Consider the following 23,397-nt stretch of genomic DNA (forward strand, 5'->3'; position numbering starts at 1 on the left):
CCCATCATGGAAGCGGAGCTGCACGACAACGGAGCAACCGAGAAAAGGAGCTGGTCGGTGTGGTGGACAAGAAATCAAAGGAGATGTCTGAGCATTTCCAAGAATTAGAGGAGCTGTCTGGTGAAGTCAAGGACTTCATCTTTGCTGATAAGTTATGTCAGCATAATACTTTCATGGAAAGTAAGAAGAGGTATTCTTTTAGACACCTCTTAATTTTGGTAGCTTGTTCAACATAGTCTAGTGATCTATAAATAGATCTTAAACACTACATTGAAAACATACCGGTTACACAAAAAGGTTGCAAAAGGACAACAATGTGGAAAATTAGGATTTTCTTCTTGATTTCATTGAACCTCCTACTAAATAGTGTTCTAGTCAAACGACAACTAGATTTGCAAAGGATTCCACTTTGGAAAACTATAGTGTCCTTATGAAGGTATCATTACTGTTGATTAAAAAACTTCTCCAAGGGGGGGGGGGGGGGGGGGGGGGGGGGTAATGCGAGCCATGGGGTAAAATCGGACAAGGCAAGGGCCAAGACCGGACATGGAGTAAAGGAGGTCCTATAAATAGCATGGCCAAGAGACTTTATATGACATGACTGGACGGTGTAGACGGTGGAGATAGTCTCAAGATGTGGGAATCATCTCCAGGAATCCGAACAACGGACTAGCCAGTAATTACCATGGCTATTTGCACTTTGGGGCTGTTTGCACTCTTTTGACTTCGTACTTCTAGTCTTTTGGTTCTAGTCTCTTCCCTTATAACTCTACTCTGTAATCATTAAAACAATGGTCCATCAAGCTTCAGTCTGTAATACCTTGTATTTGTAAACTCTGAATCTGAATCTGAAACACTTTTCTAGTCATTCAATCTGTTCCTAATTCTAGTAGAGTATTTTAGTTTAGAAACTATTCCAGCTCAGTTTCTATACTCCATTTCAATCTCATTAACTAAACTGACGACTTCCAGTAGCTGTAAGTTCTAATACTAAAATGAGCTATCTAAAGAGATCGGCTCCAATTCCATTTTGGCGATCACGGTGGCTAGAGTTGTTTGCTCATTGATCGTACCGCTTCTCCCAGTTTGAATTTTTAACTGAAGATATGGCACCCAAAACCAACCATGGTCGAAAACCATCCTACCGTGTTGACCCTATTCGTGAGGAGTCAGAACGAGTTTTTGATCCTAAGACTGAAGCGGGGACTGAGACTGAGGCTCCGAAGGAGCACAATCAAGCTGGTGAGGCTAAGGGCTCTCAGCACTCTAGTCAGTCCAGACGAAGGAGGGCTGAAAGGGAAGAACGCAAGGCAAGGAGTTCTCGGACCACACATGGGGATAAAAGAGCCAAAGGCAGTAAAGGTATTCGACACAGTTCCAACAGAAAAGCCACGGAAGTGACAGAAGCCGATACTGCAGATGAAATTGATTGGGATGCAGATATAGATCATTCAAGAAATATTCAAAAAGGAGTCAGGTTCCTAAGATGAGAAGAGACCGAAACAATGCAAGATTAACATGATTACACATCTTCATTGAGAATTTCTTTTCCAGTATTCAAGGGTGGAAAGAGAGATGACCCGGATGTTCATATCCAAGCCTTTGAACAGTATGCTGAGTTGAAAAACATTGATGAAGATGACTGGGGGAAATACTTTCCTCAGACATTGAAGGAGGCAACTAGGAAATGATACTACCATTACCCAGCTTGCCAACTCAGATCATATAACAAACTACTCAAAGATTTCCGGCTGGAATATTCAGATGAGAGAGGAGATGAGGATATTCTCTGTGAACTAGATAAGATAAAGCAAAGGAAATTATCAGATAGAAGTTATGTTGAGAAAATCAAGGAACTGACAAGGCAACTACAAGAACCACCATCAAAAAACGGTTGCGGCCATGGTTTTTAAATGGGTTCCATACTAAGAAGCTGAGGGAACAAGAGGTGCCTACACCAACCAAGAAATTTAATGATCTGGTGCAGCGATCTCTGAAGCTGGAACAACAAGCTAAGAAGGAAAGAAGTCATAAGAAAAGGAGGTCCAATGATAGAAGTACTTCTACTAAGAACTTTGATTCCAGTAAGACCTCCAGTAGTTCTGAAAGCAGCTTAGATGAGAGGATCAAAGACGAAACTAAGAAGGGGTCTTGGTCTAGGAAGATTGATGAGATAACTGAAATCAGCCAAACCAGACAACCAGTAAGAAGAGCGAAAACATGGTGTTCAAAGTGTAAATCCAAAGACCATGTTTCCAATGAATTTCCACAGTGTACTTACTGCAAAGCTTACGGCCATCTATGGAACAACCGTGGCATTCGTATTCATCACTTTAAGAAGGGGAAAGATCTGTCTGTGGGGGAATTTACTAATGCCGATCTCATAAAGTGGAGCCTCCCACTCTACCCCAAGAAGAGAAATTAGGTATCAGTGGTGCTGGTACGGGGCGTGGCAGATACCAAAGGGGTACGGGCCGGAGCCAAGGTCGTGGTAATTTTCAGAGTGGAAGTCTGGGTTGCTATACTTGTGGCAAGTATGGGCATTTCGTGGCTCAATGTCTAGAAACACCTGTTACTGCGGCTACTGAGGCAAAAGCCCCATAACCAGTTCCTATATGAGTGGTTACACGCAACAAAGGGGTAGTGATTGAAGAAATCCCACAAATTCCAGCAAAACTAGTTAATCCTAAAAGTAGCAAATGGGATCATCAGAGAGAGGTATGAAAGCCAAGGGTAAAGAAAAGGTGGTTGATGAATGGCAAGAGCAGAGAGAATTGGTGGCAAAAAACACAGAGGATTTAGCCAAGAAGCTGTCAGATCAGCCGAAGAATTCTGGTTCTCGGGTCATTCAGAAGATACCAACAAAGTCTTTTGAGAAAGCACAACCAGATCAGTCAAGGTCTGGAACACATGAGACCATGTTGGCTGCAGTTCAGGGATTGATGGAAGAATTAGGGACTGACAAGGGAGCTAAAATCACTAGAACAAAGGAATGGTATTGTGCAAATACTACCAATTCTTCAAGTTTTGATAGCAACTCCGATCATGAGAAGGAGGAAATTCATGTCAAAATTTGTGATAGAATTCAGAAACTCACGGTGGAGTTAGAGGACATTAGAAAAACTTTACCTGAAGCTGCAAATTTCATCAGATAGTGAAGGAAGGCTAAGGCGGAAGCCAGAACGGTTGACTTGGCTGCTGTTAGACGTGTAAGGTGCATATGGAATGCTATTACGGTGCCCATGGTTGCGAACTGTACAAGAAATTCACGACTATGCTAATGAGACTCTGACAATAGAAGGTCCTGGTAGCAGAATCCAAATTTAGATGAACAACACTAGGAGCTGAGACATGAAGACCTTTGCCAGAAGTATAAGGTGAAGAAAATTGAGAGAATGCTGGCAGCAATGAATATTTTTCCATTAACCGAGATAGATCTCAACGTAGTGTTACTGGAGAAGGATCGGGCTGAAAATCAAAAGAAGCAATTCCCAGACCAGTTCACTGAGCAGAACTTTGGAGAAAGGCCAGTTCAGCTAACTGGAAGACAAGAAGAATCAGTTAATTCTAGTATACCAGTGGATTCTAAACACTTGGAAGAAGTTACGGAGAATCGGAATGGCAGTTCAAAACAGATGGGCAGTTCAAAAATCAGAGGACCATCATGGGATTACACTGAGAAATCAACCAAGAGAAAAGGCGGAGGGACTAACTGGTTACTTCCAGATGACCAGAAGATAGAGGTATGGAATCTAGGTTCCGAGGAAAATCCGGGATTGATCAAAGTCAACAAGCATCTGAATTCTGAGATGAAAGAGAAGGCTCGATATATGTTCAAGCAGTACAAGGATGTGTTCGCATGGGAACATAGCGATCTTAAAGGAGTAGATCTAGAGGTATGTCAACATCGAATACCATTGAATCCAGATGGTAGACCAGTACGGCTGCAGCGATACCGAATGAATCCAAATTACCCAAGAAGGTTAAGGAAGAGATTGACAACCTTCTAAAGGCTAGGTTCATTATCGAAGTAGCTAGTAGTGACTAGTTATTCCCTATTCTGGTGGTACCCTAGAAAAATGGCAAGCTCAGAGTGTGTGTTGATTATAGGAAGTTGAATGCTCAAACAATTAAGGATCCATTTCCATTACCATTTTCGGATATGTTGCTTGATGAAATCGCAGGATATGAAATGTATAGCTTTATGGATGGTTATAGTGGCTATAACCAGTTACAGATTGCTCCTGAAGATCAGAATAAAAACCACTTTCATTATATTGAATGAGGAGCATTCATGTATCTGGTAATGCCATTTGGTCTTTGCAACGCACCAGCCACTTTTCAACGATGTATGATGGAAATATTCAGTGAATTCCTTCACTGGTTCCTTGCCATATTTATGGATGATTTTACTATATATTCAACGGAGGAGAAGCATTTACTTTTCTCGAAATGGTTTTCCAGCATTGTCAGGAAAAGAGGATTTGTTTAAATCCATTCAAATCTGTTTTCTTGGTCTGGTAAGGACAGTTACTAGGACACGTAGTGTCCAAGAAATGGCCAATGACAAGATCCAGTGTGTCCAATAGGCCAAGGCGCCTCGGAATTTGTCAGAGTTAAGCTCTTTTCTGGGATATATCAATTTTTATCGACATTTTGTGCACAATTTTTCTTCTTAGGCATTAGCTTTGTATGAACTTACAAAGAAGACACGGAAGTTCAGTTGGACAGATGAATGTGAGGAGAGTTTTTAGAATTTAAAGAATGCTATTATCTGTAAGCCAATTCTTTGACAAACCAAATTGGGACGTCATTTTTCATGTACATGTTGATGCTTCAAGACTGGCGATGGGAGCAATATTGGCTCAACCCGAAGGTAGAACCAATTATCCACTATATTTTGCCACTCGCAGGTTCAATCAGGCTGAACAAGGGTATATAAGTACAGAAAGAGAAGCTTTAGGTATGGTTTTTAGTGCTACCAAATTCAGACATTATTTGTTGGGCAAGCTATTTCATTTTTATGTGGATCATCAGGCCTTATTATTTCTGATCAATAAAGTCATTATTCAAGGCAGACTGATACGCTGGATGATGTTCCTAATGGAGTTTGAATTTGGTATCTTCCATAAGCCCGACAAGAACCATTGTGGTGCTGATTTCTGTAAAGGAGTACGGATGGCTACTCTGAAGTGTCTTTAAGAGACAAGCCAGTAGATGCGAAACTATTCCAGTTAACAGCAAAATCAACTGATCCAGGACTATATGATGTATATCAGTTTCTTTCTAAAGGAGGATTCCCAAATAACTGGACTCAGAATCAGAAGAAGGCTCTGATTGTTAAGAGTTTGAAGCTCACCATCATTGGCGGATCACTTTATAGATTGGGAGTTGATGGGGTTCTTTGCAGATGTGTGTCCATGGAGGGACGAATGCAAGTCATTTTAGAGGCACATAATGGGGAGTCTAGAGGACATTTTTCTACTGATATTACTTCCAAAAATATTTTGCAGGCTGGTTTGTGGTGGTAGACTTTAATATATGATGTCAAAAGCTTTTATAAAACTTGTCATATATGCCAAAGAATGGGCAGACCCACGGCAGCAGATATGACTCCTTTCACACCAGTTCAGCCACTGGGTGTTTTTATGAAGTGGGGTCTAGATTTTATGGGTCCCTTCAAGAAAATTACTCCAAGTAAGAATAGTTATATATTGATGGCCACTTGTTATGTGACCAAATGGGTAGAAGCTAAGGCTCTTCCCGACAACACGACAAAATCTACAACTATGTTTCTATTTGAAAATATTGTATGCCGATACGGATGTTCTGTGGAGATTAGTTCAGATCAGGGTACGCATTTTATCAATGACACTATGGATATTCTCATGGATATGCTTTCAATGAAGCATCAAAAATCCACACCATATTATCCAAGATGCAATAGGCAAGCCAAAAGCAGTAACAAGACTGTCAAGACTATTCTCACTAAGACTGTGCAGAAAGAGCCACATCAGTGGGACTTGAAACTTCAAACAACTCTATGGGCATATCGGACAGCTTATAAGGTCACCACGGGATTGACACCATTTAGAATGGTGTATGGAACCGAAGTTGTTGTGCCTATGGAATTTGTCATACCCAGTCTCAAGATGGAAGTCAAGTATGGGTTAGATTTTAATCACAATATAAGGTAGAGGATGGAGGAGTTAACACAGTTGGATGAGTTAAGGCAGAGGGCTATGCTGGAACAAGAAATTGTTCAGCAAAGAAAGAAACATTGGCATGACAGATGAATCAAAGTAAGGGAGTTTTAGAAAGGAGCTTTGGTTCTGTTATATCAGTCAAAGCTAGGCACTAAGAAATCGAACTTAAAAATAGCTTGGGCAGGTCCATACGAAGCTGATTGGGTGTTCTCCAATGGCACAATTAGATTGAAAGATTTATCAGGATTACTATTGCCAGGGGTATGTAATGGGGCTAAAATCAAGCTTTATTATTCAGAAGACAGAGAGAATTCCAGAAATAATGGTACTGGTAATCTGGGAACTGAGGATGAGGAAAAACTAGAATCAGCTATTTTAATCCTTTTCCATGTACAGCCAGTTCCAGAACCAGTCAAGAGATCAGAAAAGCCTCAGTACTTACACCATGGCAATATCAAAATCAGTAAAGTGTCGAAATCAATATCAGCCTTTATAGCGAAAAAGGGCAGTTGGACTAATAGTAGTAATCATTTCAGAGAAGATGGAGAGAATTATCCAATGCATGTGTACCACATCATTTGCGGTGAACAGGAATCTAGGAACGGTAAGTAGTGGAGCTTTTATGGCGCGGACGCGTATAACAGTAAGGCGCGTGAGTATTTTTCCTCATAAATCTCCTTCATGATGTATGCCTACTGCTATCCACTCACCATCGCCAAGATCTGAAGTTTCGTCACTACAACTACAAACTTCTCCATCTGAGGAAACTGCTGATTACTATCTATTTTTACCATCTACACCAAGATACAGATTTGAAGCTTCAAGTAAGTCTTCTTCTTCTTCCTCTACTGGGTCATCGTCTTCACGATGTATGGGTAGGAAGAAAATGCCGAAAAGAATGCAAGAAGCTATAGAGGAAACCCGATCACTTATTGCTGCTACAAAATCTTCTCTTCCACTTATTTCTCACAGTAAAATACAGCGGTATGTGTTCACTAAACAAGACAAAGCGTTACTCCAACTGTGGGACTTGCATGTGTTTGTGCAAGCTACAAGGATTGAGTTTGACATAGCTATCATTAGACAGGTCCTTGATACTTTTGATGTGGAGGATGGAAGTGCTATGGTCTATGGTAGAAAGATGTCGGTAACACCTGAGAACATTGCTTGCACTCAAAATGCCAAATGAGTAAAAGCCAATTGTAGCAACAACAGAACAGATCAGTGCAACACTAAAAGAAGATGAGGCTGCCAAGAAGAAATGCAAAGCCAGAGTGCAAGGGGTCCCAGTAGCAGATCTGGACATTCTTGCTGCTTATCGCTTTGTAGCTGAAGCTGTGAGTCTCAAAAACAACCCAACTTATGTGTCAGAATTTTCTTTTCTATGTTACTAGCAAAAATATTGGACACCACATTTCCCATCAATCTTTGTCAGATTATGTCACATAATTTACTTCAGCAGACTGCTGAATTGAAGTCTCAAAATGTGTTCAAAGCCTGGTATGTTTGGCAGTTCCTTTACTGGGCAACTTCTCTGAATGCTCATGACCAAATAAGGATGGCTTGGAGCCAGAAGCCCTTTCCACTAACTAACAATGTGGAATTGTCATCAGATGAAGAAGCCCCAGATAACCAGTTAGCCATCACTGGGAAAAAGAGGAAAGCCACGCAAGAGGAGGCTAGCAGTTCCAAAAGGCCAAAAACTACATTGGCCAAAAGCAGTGCTTTCCTCAGGTAGCTGGAAAGTCAAGTCAAAATAGTGTCTGCTGAAAAGACTCCAGCAGACCATGACTTCAGCTGGTCAGTCAGAACAACCCCTTGTCCAGACCACTGGTGGGATCAGCCAGCCAGCAGAGCAAAGTTTAGCAACCACCAGTGTAGGAAAAGACCTGTCAGATAGGACAAGTGCTGAGCAGCCAGTATGTCAGACTGATAAGGGAAAAGGACCAACGGTACCTTCGAATCCACTGGGTAAGGTTTCCATTCCTTATAGTGAGGTGGCTCTGCATTTAACAAAGAAGGACCGATTACATCAACTGCAAACTCATCCTCTTAAAGGACGTCTACTCTTGCACAAATCTGATTACACCACACTACTATATATGGCTCCTGTCTCACATTTTATGAGCCAGTTGCCTGTGACCCATCCACAATGAATGATAGATGTTCTGTACTTATTCAGTCATCCTGGAACACTATTGTGAATGCCATAGGACAAATTTTGGATGCCTCGGTGTCAAATGATGAGTTGACCAAGTTGAAAGGTGAACTAAGGGACACTGAGTATCAAGTTGAAAAGTTGCAGCAGGAGAGAGGAACTCAGTCCTTGCGGCACAGTGCCCTTGAAAATCAATCAACTAGGACCATTCAGCACTTACAAGAAAATTTGTCTAAAATGGATTCTAAGATGCGGACACTTCAAGAAGAAAAGGCAGAGGCTGAAAGAGTTGTAGACAGATTCAAAACTATGTTGAGAATGAAGAGAGTTGATATCAACTCATTGGTGACTAGTCACACTACCTTGAAAGCCACTTTAACTGAGAGATATATCTATAATAATTTGGTTGAGATACTGAATACAGAGAGGAATGTTGTTTTCAATATAGATAATCTAAGAGAACTCATGGAAATAATGCAGAGTGATTTGTAGGATCAACTCTCTAAATACAATAGTGCTTTGGAAAATCAGGCTATATTGGATTATATTGAGCAACAGAACAGCCTCGAGGAGGAGGATGATAAGGCAGTAGAAGAGGACAAGAAGGAGGATGAACCAGAAGAAAGGCATGATGATGATGACTCTCCTCCATCTCCACCTTCAGGATCGGGTGCTGGTGGAGCAAGGGCCACGAGAGAAAATCAGTCTAGCACAGACCACCCAGACCAGTATGAAGGTCAACAGCCACTAGTGCACCAGTCAGAGCACAGTACTGATGAGAAAGGGAAAGGCAAAGTTGTGACTGAGGTCCTGAAAGGTGACGAGCAACATTCATTGTAGCTCATCACACTGATCAGGAGACTAAGACATCAACAAGCTCCTTTAACTAGGAGGTATCTAGAGGATGATGATCTTTTGTCTGATCTCGAATGGTTTCAACGACTGTATGTCGGAACTAGAGAAATGGTACAACATTGGAAATCAGCTAGTTTCCATGACCAAGAGGTGTGCCAACTACCTGAGCATCCTAGCAGAATACCTGAATGGGTGCTAAATTCTGGTGACAAAATAGTTAATCCACAGTGGCAGCGGCAATCTACTCTGCAGACTGTCATTCCCTAGCCATTGAATTAGAGCTCTTGCTGGGGAACAAGCCAACCTATCAATGTATGAAGGATGTCAGAGGTCAATTAAGAGAGGTTTCACTACAAATGTAAATTTCCAGGAGAGTTCTGGATCAGAGGGTCCAAGATATTCTTGAAGATCAGGCTACCACCAGTAAAGGACCTTCAACTCAAATGACAGTAGGAGAACAAGCAACTTCTCTATGAAGACTGTTTCAGCTGGTTAGAGTAACTAAAAAGATGATGCAGCACGAGAATCAGGCTGTTCTTAATTTTCTAGAATTTGTACCCGATTCTCCAGTCCTCCTGTATGCTTTACCAGTCAGAGAAGCTGAGCTGCCTAGGTTTTTCCCAGCACTGTATCCTCAACATCCAAACCAATCACATACTACAATATTACTAATGATCTTCGGGATTGGTATGAGCGATCTACTGTCGAATGGAGAACCTGGGAAACACTGCTCAATGATGCTCTTCAATTAAATGATCCTGGGGAATTAAAAGAGGAGATACAGAGAATTAAGCTATGTATGGGGAAATGGGAAATTTAGCTTAGAGGTCTCATCAAGATCACAAACCAGCTACTACAACTTACTGTGGAGTCCTCTAAATTTTTTGAAAAAGGATGTTACGGCTAAACCAAGACTGGGACCACAATACAGAGAGATGGCTGAGATTCTATTTCAAGCTAGGATTAAAACAAATCAGCCTCTCCTAAAAGGATGATCTATACAGCTTCGCATTGTCACAAATTGGCCAGAACTCGTATAACAAAAGGCAAACGCACGCTCTATGATCCCGACACCAAACCCTACCATCCTCTCATGCCTTATGAAGTAGAAATGACCATAGAAAGGCGGGATCAGCTTGAGTAGGAGGCCATTTACAGACTTATCCAAAAGGACAATGTTGGCACTGGGACTTCTGAAACACCAACACGACCGAAGGGCAAGAGGAAGCGGGTTCACTAGAAGGATACTCAATAGTTCCATCTCAAAATCCGACGATGGATTTTTCCAGGCGTTCTTAGAATCAGATGGTGGATTTTTCCAGCCAATTTCAGAATCAGACGGTGGATTTTTCAGTAGAATGTTGGTGTTTCTTTGGCTAGACACCCATGGAATTACAACTATAGGGGTGTCAAGCACTCAACAAGCATGAAGTATGGTAAATCTAGCAATACCAGGAGAGCTAGCCACTTAAGAAGAACACTATCACGAGGAACATAGGCCGACTCATGAGGAACATTGGCCAACTCAACAAGCAGGCAAAGAGGTTCCTCAACAGCTCAGAAGGATCAGAGGGTGGATTTTCTTCAAAAAATTTGTAGTTTTATCAAAATTCAAGAAAGGAGGGAAGGATGTAGATGGCGGAGATAGTCTCAACAGTTGGGAATCATCTCTAGCAATACAAACAACGGACCATCCAGTAATTACCATGGTCATTACCATAGTAACCACAAGAAGCTATAAATAGGACCCATTACATTGTAATCGGGCTGATTGTACTTTGGGTTTGTTTGCACTCTTTGACTTCTTACTTCTAGTCTTTTGGTTCTAGTCTCTTCACTTGTAACTCTACTCTGTAATCATTAATATAGTGGTCCATCAAGCTTCAGTCTGTAATACCTTGTATCTGTAAAATCTGAATCTGAATCTGAAACACTTTTCCAGTCATTCAGTCTGTTCCTAATTCTAGTAGAGTATTTCAGTTCAGTAACTATTCCAACTCAATTTCTATACTCCATTTCAATCTCATTAACTGAACTGGCAAATTTGAGTAGCTACAAATTTTAACACTGGAATCAGCTATCTGAAGAGATCATCTCCAATTCCAGATGGTTATTCGTATGTGGTAGTCCCTTCAGTCTCACAAAAGCTTCCGGTGAAAAGAACGTTTCAAAGAAACCTGTTTCATGTGGCCAAAGATGGTGGGATGCTTAATGGAATGGGTTGTAGCAACGGAGGCAATGCACAACAATGCCAACAAAACAATGTCTAGTTGTTTCTCTTAGTTTCTTTTTGTTGTCAATCAGCTGTTGCAAATTGCAAAATAACCAAATAAGGAGTTGTTGCACTATTACCAAAGAGAGGTTCCTTCTTCCAATGGAGTATCCACTTTTCATTTATGAGTTTAGTCATTTCTTTCACTTGTTTTTGTTCATTAAATGATCATCTCACACCAAGCCCCTTGTGGGAAACATGCACATCCCAAGTATATCGTGTCTTTGTTGCTATGACACAACCCCTAGTTTCTTCTTCGCCTCATCCATTCACATTGGGATTGTTACCGATTGTCTAATGCTTGAGCAACATGAGTTCCATGCCTTAAGGTCACGTACACAAGTGGACATAGCCAGCCCTTGTCTCTTCTCTTCTTCTCTAGTTGAGACCCTTGTCTCCAACTCAATTCCCAAGACGTGCCAAAAGTTGTTGTAAGTCCTTCCCTTCACATGAGACATTGGAAGTGATATTCTAAATGGCGAAAAAAAAGATGTGCATCTTTTCTCCCTTGGGGGGAGGTATGGTGTATGTAAGTGCATGGCGGGACAAGCCCCAAGTGTGAAATCTTATGTGTGTGCGCACATGCCCCCAAAAAGATGGCACTTAGTTGTAATGTCACCTCCTATCAGAAAGGAAGCTTAATTGGATCTAGTTCTCTGGCCTATTTGTGCACATTGTACTTTTATGAGTCTTACTGTGTGGCGAACGAGATTTTTCGAGCGAAGGAAAATCCGATAAAATGAATAAAGAAACCAAATGGGCTTTGTTAAGAAATATGAATGAAGATCCTACTTTAATAATAGTAGGATCTTGAATCCCTAAGTAATCGTAGCAATATAGTTGTTCAAAATTAGACTCTAGATTCTTTTGCGCAGTTGATACTTGATGTCGAGCAATGAGAAACCCAAGCTAGTAGCAAAGCTAATACAAACCATGCAATGATCCACAACTACATTCAACACCATAATTTTTATTTTAACTTTAAATTTTAAGGAGCAATCTAATGGAAGTCAACAATGCTCATACATCTACAAAGTTTCTAAACTATACTAAGAGAGAATTGCCATATCTTATTCAAAAAAAAGAGAGATTTCTTTAGAGTTGTAAGATAACAAGTGGAATATTTAGTGGAATATAGAGAACAACATGCCATGCCTCTGCACTCTAATAAAAACAAGAAATGCTATGGTTCTATCTCGTGACTATAAAGAGTCACACTCGTCATCAATAAAGACATTGCGTCTCTGACACTTCTTGTGGGTGTCAAAATCGTATCGTAGGCCATGGTTTTTGCAATCCCCTCAGCATAAACTGGCAACACACTTCCATACAAAAAGAAAAATATAGGTCTCACAATCCACATGCAAGCAATACAAAATCTACATCATAAAAGCACAATAAATCTCAAATTGTTGTTTGAATCATTATCCATAATTTTCAAATACTAAAAATGATACAAAAAAGTGACAAAATAGCATAAAAGTATGATGAAAACATAAAATAGGTGGGGGAAATGAAGTGTAAGGTGGAATCTCACTAGTCATCAAAGGGGTTGACACGCAAAGGTATGTCACCCACATTATCAACATCAAGAGAGGTGGAGGCTCCCTCTCTGCTTCGCTTTTTAGGGCGAAATAATGGTTGCACATAATCTGAAATCAAAGTGTCATCAATGTCGATTGTTGCACACACCCGCCCTGTGCCTAAGCATGCTACCAATACGGGCGTTGTACCACATACCAATTCCAAACAAAGACCTCCAGGCCTACAAAGAAGCTCCACAAAACATGCAATAAAAGAGTGACTTCGTTGCAAGCCTCCACGCCATGGCTCCCTTGATGATGATCTGGCTAGAGAAGACTCTGTAAGATGGTGCATCATGTAAGAATCCAAAGGCTTCATACCAAGCCAATTGAATAGTGGGGTGCTCTCAACCACAAAGCAAGGTGGTTGCATGCCAACCCTATGCACCATAAGTAAGAGAGAACAATGACACTACACCACCACATAGACAATTAGAGGGCAACCACAATAATAATAACACACCAAAATGAGAAACAAACAAGTTAATATGTAGAAGAGCATTACCTCAATCCGACCACCAAAGCTATTACCATAACCATAAGCTCCATGATGGAGGACCACAATGCAACGATGAATAAAAATCTCTGATGCATGACAAAATCTCTCAACCCAGCCAATGGTATCTTCTGCAAGAGGTTTCAAAAGTCACAATAGAAAACACACAACAAAAATTGACAAGTATTGTATAAAATTATGATTGAAGCAACAACCTGCCATAGAAACCATGATCAACAACCACCCTGAGTCTGACAAACTCGAATATGCAAGTTGCATGCCTGCACGAACATGATCCTCGCTACAGATATCCCAAAGGGGTACAACAAGGGAGGCTAATGGGGAGCCACCAAAGGGAAGATCCAAAAAAATAAAATCAACATCCCATGCAATTGTTCTCCCACCACGCACGCACAAGGTCCCACCGAGGCGTGCACATCCCATGTGCTCATGAACACGAATCCATGCCGGATGTCAAACACTAGCCCTAAAATCAGTAGCAATGGCTATGTAGTCCCCAAAAATGGCCATGCATCCTGAGTCAGGCAATGAGGACAGAGAAGACAAGGGAATATCAATGATGTAGACAAAAGAAATGGTTTTCTTTGCAACAATCTCCCCAAGAGGTACTGCAATACAAGAGTCTAAACAAAGTGACTTAACTCCAATAAATGAACGAAACAAATGATTGCATCGCAACTAAAATCTCACCATGCTCTCGCTCCATGTTTGCATCCACCCTAGTCTCAACAATCACCTTCTTTCCCTTGCGAGAAGTATTTGTAGCTTGAAAAAAGCAAAAAAACACAATATTACCGGTATGTAGAACAAATAATTTTAGGAAAAAGAGAATTTAAAGCTCTTAGACAAATTATGTTTGAGACTGTTTTGAGTAACCATTTACCCGGTAACACCTCATCCACTCTAAGAGGGAGAGGCACATGGACGGATGTGCCACCAACTCTCATAGTATCATGAAGCTCTCTCTCTCTCTCGCCAATACATGCCCAGAAGCCATGTCTATCCACCATGGACATGCCTCCATCTCCCAAGTAGTGAGCTTATGCATGGAAGGGGAGTACATGCATCCTTCCCCAGTAGATATTTGTGCCCACTGCTTAGCTAAGAATGGAATCCCTAGTAGAAATCCTTTTCCAACCAAGAATAATAGAAATCTAAAACAAAATAACAAAATAACATCACTACACACTTCGTAATTATGAAAAGCTTGAATAAAAGTATGATGATCTTGACTTGTAGGCTAGCCACTGAGATGCCATGCGTACCGTGTCCACTTTCTTCATAGCTTGCTTGTCAACATCTTTTGTCTTAGCTTCAAGAGAGGTCAGTAAAGGATAAAGATAGGGTTGTGCTTCAACCTTGAGCTCCTCAAAGTAAGACACAAGAGAGAAATCATGAGGCAACAAAATACCACCAGCAATGTTGCTCAAGTCCTCCACAAACTTTGTGGCCCTATCAAAAATCCTTTGTAGAAGGCCCTCTCTACGGATCCAACTACATAACAAGGAAGATGAGAAAATACCCAAACAATCATAGAAAACTAGCAACTCTACATCAAAGATTCTTGAAAGTCAAAAGAAACGTTACTCACATGCGATACACATGATCTCCTTTCTTTAAACCATAAGAGAATCTAGTAATTATCTTATCTGCCTCAAGCAAGGAAACCCATAACAGTTTGCTCAAGACAGGAGCATCATGCATAGCAATCAAGTTTAGTTTCTCAAGCGTAGCCAACTATTAGGACCCCGTTTGAGTGCAAGAACTCGAACCATCCAATCCAGTCCAAGATTCGGATCATCAATATTTAGCAACTGCAGTTTTTAAGCAACGAATAGAAAACCAAGTTTAACCAGCTATTACACTATGTGCAAAACACCCAAAACAAAAATAATTCAACCACCTTCCAAACGCGCTCTCCATATTTGAGTGCTAAATCATTCAATATTTTCTCCTCCTCTTTTATAAGTTCTTCATTTGTCATTGTGTGTGTAGCTTGCTCTATTCTTTGGCTCAATTCTTTAGACATTTGAACATTCAACACATACTTAAAAATAAATAATTTGCAAAAAACAAGCACATACTCTTTGGATCAATTACTTGGATATTTTATCCTTCAATACACAATTTAATATATGTAATTTTCACAAAAAGCAAATATGAGATCGTTCCAAAAAACCAAGCCAAAACACTTACATCGTATAAGAGCTTTCCCAAGTATCAATGAGTGAGTGGATACCAAGGCTCCACACCCTTTGAGTATTTCTTACAGACTGCAATAATCAACTTTTGATCTTTTTCGGGTAGCCCTACTACATAGGCTCCATGATCTGCTGCACAAATGTGGGAGCAGTTGACAAGCTCATCCCTAAGATGCGTGACTACAAGAGCATGTGTAGTCATTCTATTCCAAGGTCATATATAATATATACAAAGTTAGAAACACAACACAGAAATTTTCTGCTAAAATATATCGAAAGTCATGAAGCTTACAAATTCATTCTTTGCAAGCTACTAATCAGAGCTATCTCTGGCACTCGCGTAGGATCAATAACTGTACAAAGCACACTACAATGTTTCTCTCGATCAATGGAGAATCCGTCTTTAATAGCATCCATCCAAGCGACCGTTCTATGACTACCCTCCCAAATGTAGAACATTTTATTAGAGAGAACTTGAAGATTTGGTCTTTTAGAAAGCTCAATTTCAAACTCTTTATGTATGTCAACCCATATTGGGTCCCATGAAGTAAGAAGGTCCTTTGCAAAAAAGATAATCATAGCCATAAAAATACACTCAACTACTATTTATGAGAACAACAAAAAACACCATAGAAATAGACAGTAGGAAAGACCAAAGCAGAGAAATGAAATACCTATCACATAAGCTTCCTCCTTCTTGCAATTCCAAACTGAAACAATAAAAGCTCCTTTTTCTTACATGTAGTGCTCCTTTTTCTTTCATGTAGCCCTCCTTTGCAAAAGCAGCTTTCAATCCACTAACATCATCTCGTAAGCCTCTCACCCTTGCATAAGGGATCAATCGACATAAAGGAATTGGTGGACAATCAAAACAACTAAACATGCGAGTACATTGAAGAATATCTTGTCCTCTATGCATGTAAAGTTTGTGCTCTTCCCCTGTCTCAGTCTCTACTGCTACTTCATCTCTTACGACATAAGGCACTATTTGAAAACATGCCTCTTGTGGGGCAAGAGATTCATCAACTTCAATTATGGAGACAAGCCCCAAGTCTTGACTTTGCATCTCCTCCTCCTGTGTCTCCAAACCATCTGCCATATCTGCAGATACTGCACTTATTTGATCACTGCTCTCTAAGATAATGGAAGCTTGAGTTGAAGAAATTCATCTCCCTCTGTGACCTCGTCCACAAATTTGAAGACTGGTAAAACCAAACCAACAACAATTTATTTACTTCACTAAAATTCCCTCTAGGCATCCGCGTCGTCATATCGTCCATGACGACGCGGATGCCTAGAGGCAATTCCAAAAATCAAAACTTTATCTTATTGATCTCCAACTAAGCATCCATGTCAGTGTGGATTGTTAGAGGGGAGCTAACAATTTTAAAAAAATCATGATCAATTATAAAATTTTATCTTGAGAAATTCCCTCTAGACATCCATGTCGGCATTGGTGCAACTAAAGTTGGTCGAAGCTAAGTGGTGGTCTATGCTAGGCAAAGGGTGTAGTCGAGTGCAGTGCAGAAGGCTAGGGCAGGTACCAAGGCCCTAGGCAGCCAAAGGATAGCGGCAAAGTATGTATGATGCGGTTTTTTAGGCCAAAAGTGCAGTGGAATGGTCCAGATGGGATGGCAGATGAAGATGTCTGAAATGCCGAGTCAAAGCTCTAGAATGTAGAGTTCAGCGTGCTCTAGAAGCGAGTCCAGACGGCTCGTCAAACGGAGCCCCTGGTGCTCAAGATATTGCACTTTCAAGAAAGAGTGTGTAGCAGATCCCCAACGGATAGAACAGCTGGGGACATGTGGCCCGGCCTGATGTCAGTGCATACATGTGTAGAGCTCAAGTTATGGAGCATGCATGTCTTCTCGGAATGCGAATCGGAGCTCTGGATAGCAAGTTATGGCCATTAGGAGATTTTCTAGGGGCCGAGTTTGAGCCCACTCGACTGCATGGGAAGATGTGCCATCTGCCATCATTTTAGCCTCGCCAAGGTTCTCGGCGGGGCAGTGTGCAGCATGGGGAATAGCACAAATTAGACGGTTCACCCATCGGGTTCCTGGTCCACAAGATACTGCAAGACAAAGTTGGGAGCTATCCCTTGAGCGGTCATTACAGATGCTTTTCTTGTGTTTTGTCGGCCTTGTTTGGTAGGCCTGGGAGAGTCAGAGTAAGGTGAGCACGGGCGGGGTTCGAAGTCGGGAACCAGGTCCATCAGTAAAACTTTACAGCCCCGAGATTCGATTACCGGGTGCCAGTTGGCAAGCAGACAAGCAGTGTGAGAAGAAATTGGTTTTTTATGGAATATTTTCAAACTTTTGCAAGGCTCTAAAGCCATGAGGTCATCGAGTGACACGTGGCACCCACGATATCCCATATGCGGGCGCGCGGCTTTTGATTTTGGCATAAAAGAGCTGGGGCGCAACTCCATTTTAGGTATGTGAGGCATAAGGGATCCTTGGGAGCTCGTGGCCATGGCGAGGGCCCTGGCGGCGCTGTGGTGGCCGAACGCGGCACTGCGTGGGCGGAATTTGTTGAAGCAGGGTGGTGCAGGTGGCGCACCCGCGTGTGAGGCAGTTGATAGTGACAATGATGTGGCGCCCGGCATAGGGCAGTTCCCATGGGCCCATGGGGCCTCGAAGTTTTAAAGGAAAAGGGAGGGGGCAATAGCGACATCGCTATTGCCTCCCCCCCTTAGGTAAGAGATGACTCCCGTGGCATAGAGAGAGAAAAAGGGGAGACATTGCAAAGGGCGTCCGGGCCAAGCAAAGGCAAAGGTAAGAGGGACCGGACAAGGAAAGGATAAAGGGGAGGACCAAAGGAGCAAGGGAGAACTAGCGGCCGGACAAAGCCAAGCTGAGGGCAAAGATAAAGCCAAACCAAGTCCAAGGGCCAAAACATGGAGGTCAAAGCCAAAAGGGATCCAAGAAGGAGTCGGATGGATAGAGGGAGAGAGTCAAAGTCAAAAATTGAGCAGTATAAGGCTAAACCAAAAGGGGGTAAAAGGTGAAAAATAAAAAATAAAAAATGAAGAGCCTAGGGGGCAAAAGCGACATCGCTAATGCCCCCCTCCCAAGTGCAAAGAGTGAAGAAGAGAGAGATAGAGCAAAGCGGTGCCCTCTTTCCCAAAAGATACCAATTCAAGATGCCAAGTGGACCAATTAAATTGTAAATTCCCAAATTAAATCCCCCCCCTATAAAAGTCAAAAATGGATCAAATAAGGGGCTTTTTTTTGGGCCTTTTGAGGTGCCGTTTGAAGCCTGCAAAGTGGAGTTCAAGCAAGCTAGCCCCTTTGTAACTTTGGTTTGGAAATGGCCATGGTGATGGCAGTGCAAGCATGTGTATATGTTTTTTGAAGTGCAATCAAGCCACACTTGCCTCCCGTGCTATTGTTTCCCCTTTCCCCCCTTCTCTTTCTCCTGCTTTCATGATTCTCCTCGGTGCCGGCTGTGTGAAAGTGTGTGTCTCCCCGGACCGACGGTGTTTTGAGTGAGAGAGTGAGATTGAGTGTCTGTGTGCGTGTGTAAGGGTGGAGACAGGCAGTGGTAGTAGGTGTACATTGTGTGGTGGTTTTGTGGAGTGTGTGAGTAGTGACAATTGAGCAAGCGGTGGTCTGCTAGTGAAGAGTGTTTCTTTGAAGGTGTTTTCTCAGAGGATAGGGGTGTTGTGAGTACCCTGCGCTATAGAGAGGCCCTTGTGTTTGTGCGGGTGTGTTCCCCCATTCCCCCTCTCCATCTTCTGGTGCCCCCATTGAGGAGCACACTGATTGCTCCTAGTTGATCGAAAAAGAAGCGGTTTTCGCGTTGGAAGTCATGGAAGTGAGAAGCTATGGAACGATTTTCACAAGAGAAGAGATCCCTGACGAGTGGATGTCAAATTTTGAGCTGTACATTCTATCATTGCGTATGCCGAACGAGGATAGTAAAATGCAGACTTTTCCTTTGGTGATGCGTGGTAGAGATAAAGCATGGTACGATGCATTGGATAGTGAGCCGAAGCAAGCATGGCCGGCTCTACGAGCGAGGTTTCTTCACGACTTTCGCATGGAGACTTCCCCAATCAAAATGGATGCAAAGCTGAAGGCGCTTAAGCAAGACGTAAGTGAAGAGTTCAATTTGTTTTTGGGTCATTTTGAAGAGTGTTGGGCAGAGTTAGTGGCAGCCATGCAATTGCTTATGGAGACTATTTCAAGCTCGACAAGTTCATGGCGTGTCTGCACCCCAAGGTGAGAGAGAAAGTTGATTTCGAGAGCCCAGAGAATTACAATGGTGCAGTAGCCATTGCACGGTCGAAGAGTAGAAAGATAAAGAAGAAGATAGAGCAAGGCGTGTCAAGCTACGAGACGATGGCCCATGTTCAACCGCAGAGTCCGAGAGAGACTGCACATGAAGAAAATCAGGGAATTCGAGGTGTAGCTATTGTGCCACAAAATTGGGTGCGCACAGTGCAAGATTTATCCAAGCAGATGCATGAGTTGCGGCTCAGTGTCATGGATAGAGGGCAGCCAAGAGGAGCAAGGGGCAAGGCAAGGCCACTGCCAGGTAGGTGTTGTAATTGTGCAGAAGAAGGGCACTATGCACCTGATTGTCCTCAACCGCAGAGAGAGAGAGAGAGAGAGAGAGAGAGAGAGAGAAGGTATGTACCCGTTGTTTGGTAGAGGTCGAGGTCAAGGGCGGTAAAATGGTCCAAGAGAGAAAGTGGTGGAGAATCCTGTGCAGCCAGCTCCGCAAAACAGAGGTGAGGTCCCAAGGGTAAACATCATAGGGGTAGATAAGCAGGATGTCAAAGTTTTGGCCAATAAGAGGGCAAGAGCTGAGAGGGAGACAGAGATAGAGTGGGAAACTAGAGCTCGCAAGGGCAAAGAGAAGGTGTACAAAGGTAGAGAGCAGCCCGAGCCTAGCAAAAGAAGAAGGCGTCGCAAGATCAAGCAAGTGGATTTCCAGCTAGGATGGGCTATCCCGAGTACAATCTCGTGAGTGATGTTAAAAATCAAAAGGCAAATATTACTTTTGGTCAGTTGCTATCTTTAAATCCAAATTTAAGAAGGTAGTGGTCCACAAGTGTTAGCACCAGGCTGCCAAGAGCTAAGGGAAATGTGCAAGCAGTGCAAAACATGGCTTTGAGGGTAGGTAACCACACAGACGTTCTTCCGCTCGTGGATGCAATTATAGAGAAGAAGAGGATGCAGGTACAAGCCTACATAGACGGTGGAGCACAGGTTTGTGTCATGACAGAAGCAGTCATGAAAGAGACAGGAGTCAAGGCAGTAGTCAGGTCAAATGTGCGCATGAGGATGGCCAACCATACTAAAGCCAGGTGTCTGGGTGTGGCACAGGATGTGAAAGTCAATGTGATGGGCATAGAGTGCCTGATAGACTTTTTTTTATGAAGGTAGGGGATAATGCTTATCCAATTATTTTGGGTAGGCCATGGCTTTTGGCGATAGGTGCAAAGCAGGATTGGGAGAGCAAAGTGTTCACTTTGCCTAACAAAGAGAGAGGCAGACAAATTGTGCTTGATTTGAAGACCAAGGAGAGCAGTTATCGTCCTATGGAAATTAAAGATGAGGGCGATACGACGAGCTATAAGTAGGAGACCAAGACGGGCTATGATGAAGGCTATACTAGCACACAGAAAGAGCAGAGCGAGGATGACATGTTGAAGATAGATGCAGATTTGTTCGGGGTCACCATAGACGACTCTCACTACAACAAAAAAGGGGGTTATCGACATATATAGAGACGCTTAACGTCGCTATACGCGTCGATATATGCGTCCCTATGAAACTGTCGCAAAGATCGTCGATATACGCATGGGAAGGATTTATTAGCAATGTGGATAGCTACGCGTATATCGACGCTAGTATAGACGGGTATAGCGACGCGTATATCAACGACCATAACAATAAAAAAAAATTCTTGGGCAGAGGGCAGGTAGCCTGGCCTGTGCCCAATGAAAAGATGGACACAGGCACCACAGCCAGACTTCCTGCTCTCTTTTGAAGAAAGTGAGCAGCACCAAAATCAACCGTGCTCTCGCAGAAATTTCGGTAGAGTTCCCTTCGTTTTTACATAAACTTTTCAAAAAAACTATATCATGTATACGCCTCCTACATGCTATCCATTGATAGCCATTTTTCGGCTCTCCATAATTGCCATAGTAAGCTACCTCACCCTACCAAAATCACCCAAACACAACGGCTATCCCTACCATTTCACTGTAAATAGGCGTGTGTGAGTTAGGGGGCTTTTCCCATATTTTCTTAAAAACCCTCAGCTAGCTAGTCACTGGGCTAGGTGAGCCAAAAAATAAAAAAATAAAAATAAAAAAAATAAAAGTATATTATGGCCTCTTTGTGTGTAAATATTTCATTGTATATATGGCTTAAATATAGGGATTTTTAATAATTATTTTGGTATTTTATTTAAATATTTCTACTTAGGTGTGTGTTTTATTAAACCTATGTACACCTTCTTTCATTCTCTTACACCATAATTATATTTTTTGCCAATATGTACATACTCTAACCGCATATTTTTTCTTTATACAAATCACTCCCACATTTTCACCCTCACCCTCGTGAAAACAAAAAATTGATTTCTACTCATTGGTTACTTTTATTATATTATTTACTTGCATACCTTTTCCTCTTTCACCCAAAATAATTCAAGGAGGGACCATATCATATGATTCCAATATCTTTCCATATCCATAACTCCTCCATATTTTTATTATTATTTTTACTCATTATTCTAACACCATGTGCTCATTGAGCTAAAGTCCATGAATAGTCCATACACTAGTCCCACCATGTATATATTTCTTATTTCACCAATAATCCTCCTCCATGCATGAGTCAAGGGCGACTTGAATGCTTTGTATTATAATATGACAAAGGAGGGGCTCACTCTTGGATGCATTGTACAAATTCAACAAAGGAGGGGGCCACTAAAAGACTTTTGCAGGCATAAAAAACAGGCTTTTTGGTGAGAATTTTGGCACCTATCTCCACTCCAAATTTGGAGCGGTGGTCAAAAGAGAAAATGTAGCCCACACTCTGAATAATCACCTCAAAGTTTTTCATGATTTTTGGAGCTACCAGCGGTGAGCTATGATTTTTTGAGTGGACCCCAATCTGCCCACTTTTCTCACAAGTAGCCCTTAGTCTTCTCTCACCCTTCCACACACCTACTCACTCTTACACATCCCTCCCTCTCCTTCCCTCACTCAAACCTGCAATTTCCATGGCTTCTCCCACCCTCTTCACCATTACCCTTCTCTCTCATCCCTATAGTTCTTTTATGAACCTCTACATACATACACCCTCTCCATGTATCTCTCTATTGCTTCTATGTTACAATTTCATTTACCTCTCTTAAAATATCTAAAATTCAGCATCTTAACCATGATAACTTCTGCAAATTGATGATTTTTCATCAACAAATCCTCTTTTCATCGTGGTGGTCAACCGTGGCGGCGGCGTAAAGAAGCGAAGAAGAAGAAGAAGACCAGCGGTCATTTTTTCCACAATCTACACAAGGGTGAGTTCAAGCTTCTTCAAAGCTTCACCATCTCAATGATTCTCTTTTAATTCACCCCTCTTC

At 41.9% G+C, this 23,397-nt stretch overlaps 1 protein-coding gene across 1 annotated transcript; it reads right to left on the reverse strand.

The window, feature by feature from the left end:
• Window positions 1–13,027: 13,027 nt before the first annotated feature.
• On the reverse strand, window positions 13,028–14,538 carry LOC147442945 (uncharacterized). Its single transcript, XM_086529752.1, has 6 exons — window positions 14,475–14,538; window positions 14,282–14,356; window positions 13,786–13,851; window positions 13,580–13,701; window positions 13,463–13,486; window positions 13,028–13,111 (listed from the first exon to the last, which is right to left on the reverse strand). The coding sequence occupies exons 1-6, from the start codon at window positions 14,536–14,538 to the stop codon at window positions 13,028–13,030; spliced, it is 435 nt and encodes a 144-aa protein (XP_086385878.1).
• Window positions 14,539–23,397: the final 8,859 nt, after the last annotated feature.

This window comes from Adiantum capillus-veneris, chromosome 14 (assembly GCF_014529385.1).
Source record: "Adiantum capillus-veneris isolate H3 chromosome 14, ASM1452938v2, whole genome shotgun sequence".
NCBI classification, from domain to species: Eukaryota; Viridiplantae; Streptophyta; class Polypodiopsida; order Polypodiales; family Pteridaceae; genus Adiantum; species Adiantum capillus-veneris.

Coding starts and splice junctions, on each gene's coding strand:
- LOC147442945 (XM_086529752.1), bottom strand. CDS start 14,538: ATGAGAGTTGGTGGCACATCCGTCCATGTGCCTCTCCCTCTTAGAGTG. Junction 14,357..14,474: donor AGTGGATGAGGTGTTACCGG/GTAAATGGTTAC, acceptor GCTTTTTTCAAG/CTACAAATACTTCTCGCAAG. Junction 13,702..13,785: donor GATCATGGTTTCTATGGCAG/GTTGTTGCTTCA, acceptor AACCTCTTGCAG/AAGATACCATTGGCTGGGTT.